Source organism: Solanum verrucosum, unplaced genomic scaffold (genome assembly GCF_900185275.1).
Source record: "Solanum verrucosum unplaced genomic scaffold, falcon-dt-bn FXZP01000128.1, whole genome shotgun sequence".
Taxonomy (NCBI): Eukaryota; Viridiplantae; Streptophyta; class Magnoliopsida; order Solanales; family Solanaceae; genus Solanum; species Solanum verrucosum.
In genome coordinates this window covers 127,022-139,383 of record NW_026020327.1, presented here as the reverse complement: position 1 = coordinate 139,383, position 12,362 = coordinate 127,022, and the positions used below count along the sequence as shown (strand labels likewise).

The 12,362-nt window shown below is 34.4% G+C and overlaps 1 protein-coding gene across 1 annotated transcript in view; it reads left to right on the top strand.

Annotated features, from left to right (window-relative positions):
- The window catches only part of LOC125835641 (uncharacterized), a 43,565-nt gene extending 33,824 nt beyond the window's left edge, over positions 1-9,741 (top strand). Inside the window, exons 5-11 of the mRNA XM_049514752.1 lie at positions 498-568; positions 6,338-6,475; positions 6,573-6,664; positions 7,350-7,621; positions 8,602-8,687; positions 8,838-8,939; positions 9,404-9,741. Of these exons, the coding sequence (XP_049370709.1) occupies positions 498-568; positions 6,338-6,475; positions 6,573-6,664; positions 7,350-7,621; positions 8,602-8,687; positions 8,838-8,939; positions 9,404-9,565 (923 nt within the window). The 3' untranslated portion in view covers positions 9,566-9,741. The remainder of the gene's footprint in view (positions 1-497; positions 569-6,337; positions 6,476-6,572; positions 6,665-7,349; positions 7,622-8,601; positions 8,688-8,837; positions 8,940-9,403) is intronic.
- The last annotated feature ends 2,621 nt before the right edge of the window (positions 9,742-12,362 follow it).

Below are 12,362 nucleotides of genomic sequence, written 5' to 3'. Positions count from 1 at the left end.
GTCAAATGATCAGCTTGCAGATATCTTCACCAAGTCCCTCACATGTCCTCTGTAACAAGCTAGGTACATATGATTTGTATGCACCAGCTTGAGGGGGAGTGTTAGAATAGAAATAAGTATTTCCTACTTAGAATAGAAATAAGAATAGGAATAGGAATAGGAATAAGAATAGGAATCCTAGTTGGAAAAGGATTCCAATGTAGTGTCTATAAATAGGGTCTCAATGTAACTATTTAGATACACAATTCAATAATATTTTTCGTATATATTTCTCACAGTCTCAAGGCTTTGTAATTTTTCACTAGCTAAGCCCTTTAATGAGAGACTAAAAGACAGTTATGCATGTATCACAACTGTTTCTGGTTTGCTCTTCCACGGGGTTTGTTAATTTTACAGATTGACAGATTTAGTAGCTATTGTTTGTTAATTCTCAAATGTTATCTACCGATCTGATCGTTGCATTTTCTTTTTGATGTGCTTCTCAACTTCTCTTGCAGAAAAATTGCGTGAATTATCTTGGAATGGTATCCCATCATATCTGCGTCCCAACATATGGCGGCTTCTTTTGGTATGGTTCTAATTAACTTAATTTCTCTGGAAATGTTTTTAGGTCAGTAAAGAAGAGGTATTATATATTAACTTGGGATCAAGGAGACAGAACAGCAGAAGTACAATAATCAAAGAAAGAAAAAAGAAAAAAACAGAGTGAAGATAAAAAGAGGGGTAATATCTTGAGGGACTCACAACTAGAAAATGTAATCTAGGAACTAGCAAATATCTTCAACTCCTTTCATCAACTCTCTCTCATATCACGTAAGGAAACTCTTAAAGCAATTCATTTTCACTATATGAACAGGTTCATATATATCCTCAAAACATATATTACTTCTCTAAGAGCAAATCTACCACAAAATCCAGTGTTATATAGTTCTCCAAGGTTCCAAAGTCAGACTGTCGTAAGCTCAACCCTAATTTATTTACCCTCTCAAATGAGTGGTGGCTGGTTTATTTTGTTGTAGGGTCTCCTGTCATTCCTTATCTATGGTTCCCTTAAAAAGCCGGGTTGCACTGGGGGTAATAGGTAAGCGTTGTTAGCGGAACTTCATTTGGAATGGATTCAATCAACAGATCCCTTCAATTTGACACTTTCTTATCCTCATGCCTTAAATGAGATAAGAATGGACTCAGTTGATCAAGGATAACCCGTCACACTCTGCAATCACAAGAAACATGCACAATATATCTTGAGCCACTCTAAAATTTACAAAAGATGATTCACTGATCTATCTCTTTTTGACACGTGAAAGAACAACTAGCCATTTTCCGTTATTTTAATGGAATCATATGATGAATGCTTTATATTAGTTGGTTAAACCATCTCGGATTTATCTTTATTGTTTCGGTGTCTGTTTTAGGTACTTAACTTTGTTTTGTGAAATTCCTTACCTCTAGGAGACTATTGTTTTCACTTTTCGGCATTGAACTTTGTTATGTGAAATTACATGGAGGGAAGGTTTCTCTATTTCTCTCTTAAACAGGAAAGTTCATTTCTAAACCACTAGAGTTCATTTAAACAATCTTTTTAGCCTAGATCAATAGATACATAGAGACAAATTTGGTCATCGACATTAGCTGCTTCTCTACTGAATGAGATGATGAATTCAAGTCCGTAAAACAGTACATGCTTCCAGGAGTATCATCTGACCATACACCTTGATGCTTCAGTGTGGTGAATGGGAAAAATCTAACTCCTAGTCCTACTTCAAGTTTGATAGTTGTGGTGGTTAGAGGTTGATGGCTTCACTTATATGAGAAAAAATTGGTGGATTTCCTTTGACATTTCTGAAACACCTGATTTGATATTGGCAAAAAAATTGAAATCTGTAAGTTAATAAATTCTTCTGGAAAAGCTGGCCAACTTGGAAAGTATATTGGAGACTAGAATTGTAGATGAGAGGAGCTCTTCACCGGAGCTGATATCCACAAGGACAACCACAACAACATACCCCGTGTAGTCCCATAAAGTGAGGTCTGGGAAGGATAGAGTGTACGCAGACCTTACCCCTACCTCGGAGGTAGAGAGCTTGTTTCCAATGGAATTGGATATCCACAATGAATTGCAGGATTTTGCCAAATTTGAAAAAATTAAATGGAGCCAAAGATCTAGGTTATTATGACTTAAGCAGGGAGACAAAAATATCAAGTTTTTCTTAAGATGGCGAACTAACATTGGAGATACAACACCATTGATAAACTTGAGGTCAGTGGGGCCTTTTATTTAAGATCTGGATGCGATCAACAGAGAAATCTTGGCCTTCTCTCAGATCCTATTCTCTGAAACTGAAGAGTGGATACCTTATTTCTCATTGGGTGATTGTTGTAAGGTTAACAGGAAGGGAACAACTAGATACAAAGGCTTTTTGAAGAGTCAGAAGTCCTAGATATAATCAAACAATGTACAGAGAATAAAATACCAGGTCCAGATGGATATACACAATGCTATTTATCAGAGATGCTGGTCTTTTCTCAAAGAAGACATTATGAAGCATCAGAGGTTTCTATAACCAGCATACATTCGAATAAAGCTTCAATGCAACATACATGCTTTGATTCCCAAAAAGAATGAGCCTCTTGAATTGAGGGATTTTAGGCCCATTAGCTTGACGTGAAGTTTCTGTAAAATCATATCTAAATTGTTGACCGAAAGATTGAAGAGCGTCATGGACCAGCTGGTTGCTAAATCTCTGATGGCCTTCATCAGAAGAAGATAAACTATGGATGTTGTTCTCATTGCGAACAAATGGATGAATTCAAGAAAAAAAGATCAGAACAATGGGGTTCTTTGGAAACTTGACATTGAAAAAGCTTTCGATCATGTGAATTGAGGTTTCCTTATTAACACTTGTAACAAAATGGGATTTGGAAGGAAATGGATCTACTGGATTTCTTTTTGCATTGGTACTGTGAGATATTCAGTAATCATCAATGAGTCCCTAGAGGGTTTCTTTTCAGCTCAAAGAGGCCTTTGATAGGGTGATCCCTTTTATCCATTCCACTTTATCTTAGTAATGGAAGGGTTTAGCAGAATGCTTAATATTGCTAACTACAATGGTTGGATCAAAGTTTCAAGGTGGGAGATAGCATAGAAGTCTCACATTTACTCTATGCAGATGATACCCTCGTTCTATATGATGCAGATATCCATTAGTTCAAATTCCAGAGATTGGTTTTGATTTCTTAAAGCGGGTTATGGTCTTCATGTGAACTGGATAAATTGCTTGCTCTTTCCCGTAAATGTAACTTCAAATATTAGAGATCTAGAAATTTTTTTGGGATGTGACTTTGGACGACATTTCAATGACATAAAGACTCGAGACTCTAATTCCTGAAGCCACAGTGGAAGATAACTGGGACCAGCATGGGTGGAGATGGATTTTTACAATACAACTCAATAACAGGGAACTTCCCAGATTTATTGTACTAAAAGTTCTGGATAAGTTCAAGGAAATAACAATAGAGGAGGATAAATTAAATTGTAAATGGCGTAAGGGTCTGTTTATGGTAATATGTTACCAATTTCAAAAAAGGGTCTGTTTATGGTAACATCAGCATACTCATATCTCAATTAGGCTGGTCAGCAGTCCATGTATGGAGCTGGTAGGCATTTTGGCAAGTGAAAACACCTCCCAATGTTGTTTTGTGTGGTTAATTGTTAGAGATGGTTGCCTTACACAAGAAACTTAAAGAGAAGGGAAATGCAACTTTGTTCAAGGTGTTATCTATGTGTACTGGAGTCTAAAAGTAGAAAACATCTTTTTATACATTGTGAAGTAACTGGAGTACTCTGGCAACTATTCCTTAGTATGAAATTATCATGGATTATGCCCACGACTCTAGGGGAACTACTTGCGTGTTGAAACTTACCTGGTGGACTAGTTAGACAAAAAAACTGGTAGAAGATTATACCAGGCTGCATGTGGTGGATTATATGGAAGGGGAGAAACTATAGATGCTTTGAAGGGACCCGCAGCCCCATACAGAAAATCAAAATGAATGCCTGTTTTATTTCATTTTTGGTTTAAGGAAGATTTAGTACAGGATGTCGATTCAATGTTAGACATTATAGAATCCCTGTAATAGTAGGATCCAAGAGAAAGCTATGCCTTTTGGATTCCTTTTGCAATCTGTAAATATGACTTGGCACAGTCGTTGTGCGCTACATTTACGATATTATTACTGTTAGAATAGGAATAGGTTTATACAATCCTATTAGAATAGAAATAGGTATATACAATTCTATTAGAAAAGGAATAGTAATAGAAATAGAAATAGGAATACTAAATAGTATCCTACTTGGTAAAGGATTGTATTCTAGGGTCTATAAATAGGGTCTCAATGTAATAATGTAAACAACAACAATTCAATAATATTCTTTTTCTATATTTCTCACATGGTATCAGAGCAGGGCCCGTCTCACCCGATGTTGGGGCCCCCAAAATCAAAATTGTCCACGCACCAGATGCTAAGCACTGGGTGTGAGGTGGGGTGTTAAAGAATGACAAATGTCCCACATCGGTGATTAATGAGATGGGTGGACTCCTTATATGGCTTGGGCAATCCTCCTCCCCTTTGAGCTAGCTTTTGGGGTGTGAGTTAGGCTCAAGACCTAATTTAACATGGTATCAGAGCCTCTACGATCTTGATAGAAAATCAAAGAGCTTCCGCTGCCGGCGGGTGGCACCCATATATGCTGCCCGTCTGGCCAATGATTATGTTAGCAAAAGTTGGGTCACCATGCATCATTCTAGTGACTACTTTCTTATATCTAATTTGTGTAGCACCGTGCCATCATTCCGGTGACTGCTTTTTCATATTTAATTTGTGTAGCACCGTGCCATCATTCTGGTGACTACTTTTTCATATCTAGTTTGTGTAGCACTGTGCCATCATTCCAGTGACTCCTTTTTCATATATAATTTGTGTAGCACCGTGCCATCCTTTCGGTGACTACCTTTTTTTGCATATCTGATTTGCGTAGCACCGTGCATCTCTCCGGACTACTTTTCATATTTAATTTGTGTAGTATCGTGGATTTTTTCGAACTATTTTCTCATAACTGAGTTGCATAGCATCATGTGTCTTTTCAGTGACTCCTCAGATTTGATTTGCATAGTTCCATTCGTCTTTCCGGTGACTCCTCAAATCTGATTTGCGTAGGGTTGTGCCATCATTCCAACCCTACCCGTATAAATTTTACTTTTTCAGCTGGGTCGTGCCATCATTCCGACCCTACCCATATTATTTCTCTTTTTCAATGGGGTCGTTCCATCAATTCAAACTATATATAATTTCTATTTTCTAGTTGGGTCATGACATCATTCCGATCCTACCCATATAATTTTATTTCTTAGATTGTGACCACTTTTAGCCATCAAATCTAATACTCCGACATATGAGCATGTTTCGGCCAGTTTTTCGGTGACTTGTTTAATATCGACTCGTCTATTGATTCCAACATGATCCATATACTTTATACTAGATTTTGAGCACTTGCAACGACCATTGCATTGTGAAGAAGTATATATGGAGCAACCACCTAATTTTGTTGCTCAGGGGGAGTTTAGTAGCCTTGTATGTTGATTACGTAAGTCACTCTATGGTCTGAAACAGTCTTTGCAAGCTTGGTTTGGGAAGTTCCAACACTGTTATTTTATCACTCTGTATTTTATCGGCATTATGCATCAAATTCAGTATTTCATGAGAAGACCAAGCACATTGAGATTGATTGTCAATTTTGTGAAGTCGAGTGATCAACTTGCAGATATCTCACCAAGCCCCTCATCGGTCCTCGTGTTAATTACATTTGTAACAAGCTAGGTACATGAATTGTATGCACTAGCTTGAGGGGAGTGTTAGAATAGGAATAGGTTTATACAATCCCATTAGAATAGGAATAGGTTTATACAATCCTATTAGAATAGAAATAGGTATATACAATTCTATTAGAAAAGGAATAGTAATAGAAATAGAAATAGGAATACTAAATAGTATCCTACTTGGTAAAGGATTGTATTCTAGGGTCTATAAATAGGGTCTCAATGTAATAATGTAAACAACAACAATTCAATAATATTCTTTTTCTATATTTCTCACAATTACCATTCTCAAAAGTAAAAAAGGTTTTCTTGTAGACAAGTTTGCTTGCTTCCATTTTATGAAATCTGCTTTCACATGACTGAGTGACATAGTTAACAAAACATGTTAAACTGGATTGCAGATTTTCTTATTAGACATAAGTTGTTGCTTTTATGAAATTTAAATAATGAGCTGACAACAGGGATATGCACCCCCTAATTCAGATAGAAGGGAGGGAGTTCTGAGAAGAAAGCGTCTAGATTATCTTGATTGTGTTGCTCAGTACTATGACATTCAAGATATTGAGCGAACAGATGAAGAGATCAACATGCTTCGGCAGGTATTCTCGATGCATATGGATTGTGATCTTTTTTATGCCTTATGCTCATTTCCCAATGTCGTCAGTCATATAACTACTGCTTTGCTTGTGCTGTTAGATTGCCGTTGATTGCCCTAGAACGGTGCCTGATGTTTCTTTTTTCCAACAAGCACAAGTTCAGAAATCCCTGGAGCGCATACTTTACATATGGTAAACTATTTCTATTTCTCTGTATTCATTAGCTGTAACATTCTCCTTGAATTGTAGAATATCTCATAGCATTACATTTATTTCTTTAGTTAAGATGTGGAACTAGATGAGAAAACAAATGGGTTATAATGGGCTTTTGGCATGATCGAAAATCGAAATTGGTAGTAGTCATTAATGTGTGAGCATTTGTCGGTTTAAACTGAAAAACCAAATAATTAAAGGAATCCTGATTATTAGTTCACGATCTCATCTAACATTATAATTACTGATATACATTCCATACACCAACTATCACACTAAGATTTTGCTATATGCACTACCTTTATCATTCCGATTACCAAATAAACATTGATGATTTTAGCAATTAAGAGAAAAGTGACAAATCCAATAAACCAAAAACCAAACCGGAGAAAAACCAAATTAAAAGAGAAACCTAATGAAACTGAACTTGAGTTTTGATTGGACTGAATTTTTTCATAATTGAAATTCTGAATCCAAATAATACAAAACCAAATAAAAAAAGTACTGCACACCCTAGTTGGCGTCACCATAAGGGCAGCCCAGAAGTAAAAGTTGAAGAATTGAAGATGCATGGCAGCATGGGCGTTCATTAACCTTTCTTTATTGCTCCTGTTGGTGTTCTGGATGTTCTCATATTCTGGTGATTTATCATTTTCCTTTCTAGGGCTATCCGGCACCCTGCAAGTGGATATGTGCAGGGAATAAATGATCTTGCAACACCGTTCTTAGTTGTTTTCTTGTCAGAACACGTAGAAGGGAGCATTGACAATTGGATGATGTCTGATCTACCTTCTGAGAAAATATCTGGTATAGAAGCTGATTGTTATTGGTGTCTATCAAAATTGCTTGATGGGATGCAAGACCATTACACATTTGCTCAACCGGGAATCCAGAGGCTCGTGTTTAAGCTAAAGGAGTTGGTTAGACGGATAGATGGTAATGCTCTAATGGTTTCTACTTATTCTTTGTCTCTATCTACTGCCTAATGCTAGAGAATCTGGAATTATGGTGTCAAAAATTGTTGATTTTCTTGACAAACAATGTACTCGCTCCATTTCAATCTATTTGTTTTATTTACTTTTTGGTCTTTTTAGAAAAGAGAGCTTGTTTCCTAATTTGGCAACTCTTTTTAACTCCACATCCCACATGGCATATTTAAGACCACACGGCTAAAGTGCATTTTGATAAATTATACAAATCTTTAGCTCAAGACCACAAGGATCAAAAGTCTGTTTTACTTTCTTAAACTCTGTGTCCAGTCAAACTAAGACAAACAAATTGAAACAAAGGGGGTAATACTTTTAATGGCTAAGCAAATTTTGGTTTCACATATTATATGCCTATTATTTTGTGAATAAGTTCTACTTTCTATGAATTTATGAACGGGTATGTATACCTCGATGATTTAACAGCATTATGAGGGTGTTTTACAGTTGGAACCAGTATTTATTTCATTTAGTTTTCTGGACCTGCTAAAATTGCTCTGTATTTATTTGGTTGCAATGAGTTACACATGTATATCTGTCTTTCATAATTTGTTGATGGAGGTGGTTGAAAGATTGTCTACTGATAGTTGGAACTTGGATCACCATAAAAATTTGGACATGGTAAAGAGATGCTGGAAGAAAGAAAAAAAGACCCTGGAAGACCAATTACTAGAAAAGGTCAAAAGAAACTGATAAAATGGTGAATTTCATCATGTATAAGAAAACACTTATTTGCTTTCAAATTATAAGAGGTTAACCATGGTTGAACTGTGGTTTTAGAGCTAAGAAAGTACAAGTAATCGAAAGTAGGGAACTAATAAATGACAGCACACGGTTTATTTTCCGTCTTTCCTGTCTATGTATATATTCTTCCTGAAAAATTAGGTGACATGTTATAATTTTGATATTTGGTTCCTCCCCATTTTCTAGAACCTGTGTCAACACACATGGAAGAGCAAGGGCTTGAATTTCTCCAGTTTGCTTTTCGCTGGTTCAATTGTCTCTTGATACGCGAGGTCTGCTTTTCTGTCTTTATCTTTATTAAGTGTCTTTCTGCCTTTATCTTTATTAAGTGTTTTTCGTCATTTTGAAATTCCACATTGTTCATAAACCCTTCTTAGATGCCGTATTCCTAAAAATAAAGACCTAATCATCCATTCTTGCAGATCCCTTTCCATCTCGTTAACCGATTATGGGATACATATCTTGCTGAAGGTGATGCACTGCCAGATTTTCTTGTGTATATAGCTGCAAGCTTTCTGCTCACAGTAAGATTTCTCTTAATATCTGCTTGAGATTTATGTGCTGACAATTGACATTGAGTCTTACTAGCATTACATATACAGAAAACTTACGAGAACACATACACACACAAACATACTCTTTACCCTAATGTAGAAAGAAAGGTTTGTTTGAGGAGTCCTAAATGGATTGGTAAAATAAGTAATTGAATTGAAGGACACAGAGGTATTGTTATAATTTATAGAGATCCCTTGAAATATGGCATGGTCTTTTGACCATGTCTTTCAGTCACTGACCCAAAGGATGTGTTTCTTGTGACGAAGTGTGTTATTTTCCTGCATAGGCATTATAAAAAGTTTCTCGAAAGAAGCATCAACTCTCCATCCCTTTTCTTATACCAAATTTATTTCCTATACTCAACTGAAGTCTGTTTGGGTGTTGTAATTACTAGACCAGAATTGCTGTTCTGAATGTTGTGTCTATGGTGCAGTGGTCAGATAATCTGCTGAAGCTTGACTTCCAAGAGATGGTTATGTTCCTTCAGCACCTTCCCACTCATAACTGGAGTCATTCAGAGCTCGAAATGGTACTTTCGAGAGCATACATGTGGCATGCCATGTTCAACAGCTCGCCCAGCCACTTGGCTAGCTAAAGTGGACACCTTTTCAATTTTCTTAAACTCTTTTAGTTCGAACTTTTTCTCTCTATCTGTGTTTGATTGTAAAAGTCATTTTGGTTTTCCATCTTCATTTAGAGCCTTAATTTATTTCACTGCCTACCAATTGTTTATTTTTGGGGCCTTTTTCCTTTTCTTCTGTTTTGTGATTTGTAAGATCTGTGTGCCAAATTCTTCTCATATATTATGAGTTTAATTAGAGAGGAAAGCCTTCTTGTTAACTTCATATGAAATAGTTGTATACTTCACTCTGCTCTTCCTTGAATTACTAAGCAAATATAAGTCCTCTAATTACCTTTATAGTGATGGTTCCAAAAAAAAAAGTAGGGAAAATTTTAAGAAAAAATACACAGCTATTGTGATATTGTCTGGTGAATGATGAAATCTTTTGAAGAAATCAAGATTATATATATTCTTCGAACATGAAATGTGTTGGCTCATAATCTAGCTAAATTCTCGATGTCATGTATAAATAAATAGAATTTCTTGGGATTTTGCCATCCCAAGTTGTGTTGTAACTAATGCAATGGTGTCTTTATGGACATTTGAAATATATTTTAAAGTAAAGCAATGAAGTGTTTTACTTAAAAAAAAACAAAAAAAGGAAAATCATATCATCATATATTATTACAAGTGGAAAGCTCCAAAGTGAAAAGTTGAATTACCATTTTGCCCTTTTGCTAAATTAAAATTTGATTAATTATTTAATTAAATATAAATATTTTAATCACATAATGGTAGAAGTTAAGTCCTTAAGCCCTTTAATAATTAATATTTTCTTGATAAATGAGTACATTGATATTGTTTTTAATCATGATCATAATTCTCATAATGAAAGAATTTGAAAAGTTATGATAGATAATATCATCATCATCATCATATAATATCATTCATATATTAAATTACTATTATTTTATTTTTATTATTATTATTATTATTATTACTAATTACTTTTACTAATTACTAATTACTAAAAGTGAGAAACTCCAAAGTGCAAAGTTGGATTACCATTTTACCCCTACATTCAATCATAATATTATAATATATTTAATTAATTAAATATTAAGTAGCTAATCATATTATATTATACTAAATACTAAAACTGAGAAGGTGTTAAATTAAATTAATATAATTCATTCTTTTAAAAAAACAATGCATTAATTTTCTTAGCTACTCTCAAAAGGTTAAGAATATGAAGGGTTACTTTGTATGGTTCAGTTATATGGACTAGATTCAAATGCATGTGTAATGTATTCTTTCAAAATCAATGCATTGATTTTTTTTAATTAATTTGAAAAAATGAACAAATAATTTGAAAAGTTACCTTTCATGTATAATTATAGCTCAGCTTCATATGCTGCAGTATAAAATGTATTTGAATAGTCATTATATTATATTACACTAAATACTAAAAGTGGAAAAATAACTTATTCAATAATCACAATACATAAATATTTAAAGAAATGTGAGAAGCCACTCTTGTAACTCCAAGAATCACTAAATTAAAATATGTGCTTAAAGGATAACTAATATAGTAGTATTTTATTAGGAGTGCTCTTTACATTTGCTACGTTGTATTTCTTTTGGAACTCTAAACATCAACAAATTAATTATAAGCAATTTCAATTACATGTACCTAGCTACAATTTATCTTGTATTGGAGACTCCAATAGTCTTGGTTGCTAATCGATGATGTGGAGGAAATAATATCTTCTCACAAGATAAATGTACAAAAATATACGTTGATAGTTGTGAATATTATTCATTATAAATTGAAGAATTTGATGAAATGGCAAATAGGTTGAGCATAGTCATCCACGTTCTCCTCTCACATGAACAATACAGGTGAATCATATTTTTGATGCTCTTGAGCTTCTCTTTTAATCAACTATTTCTATTTCTTCAACATACTTAAAAATATTGTCCCGATTAAAAATTTGCATACTTTATGTCATTATATTTCTCTTCATATATGGACTATAAAACTATCACCAGTCTGTGTAATTCTTTTACAGAATCTTATCGGAAATTGATATGAGATGAAGTTGAAAGGATCATTCTTGACCCATCTGTTTTATCGGGGGAGTCAGGTAAGGCTAAGAGGGTTCATTCAAACCCTCTTTGACTAAAGGGATAAGGGTCTGAAAAATACCCCAACTTTGGTCGGATTTGCTGTTGCGATACTAAACTTTCATAAGGACCTATTACCTCCCTAGACTATTTAATACCGTATTTTTTACCCCCTGAATTATTTAATAGTGTATTTTAAAGGTATATATGTGCCCACGTGGACACACTACTATTTCTAATTTTGCATTATTTTTTATATCCACGTGGGCAAATATATATGTTTAAAATACGGTATTAAATAGTCTAGGGAGGTAATAGGTCCTCATGAAAGTTTAGTATCGCAACAGCAAATCCGACCAAAGTTGAGATATTTTTCAGACCATTATCCCTTGACTAAAAATTACAATATTTATACATATGTTTAAATAGTTTTTTTTATGTATATATAGCAGAGGTTGAACCTTCGTGTGTTTAGTTCTTCATATTTTGAACCCCTTTTAGTAAAAATCTTAAGTCTGTCACTATTTTATTTAATATGTTTTTCTCACTGTTGATTCTACTATTAATGTCTTAAAATCATATTTTATGTGTTCAATTTTGTACTAAATGACTCATGGTTCATGTTGACTATTTGTTGCAATTTAGTGATTTTTTACACATAGATTATGCTTAATATTGGAAGTGTCGGAAACTATACTATTGA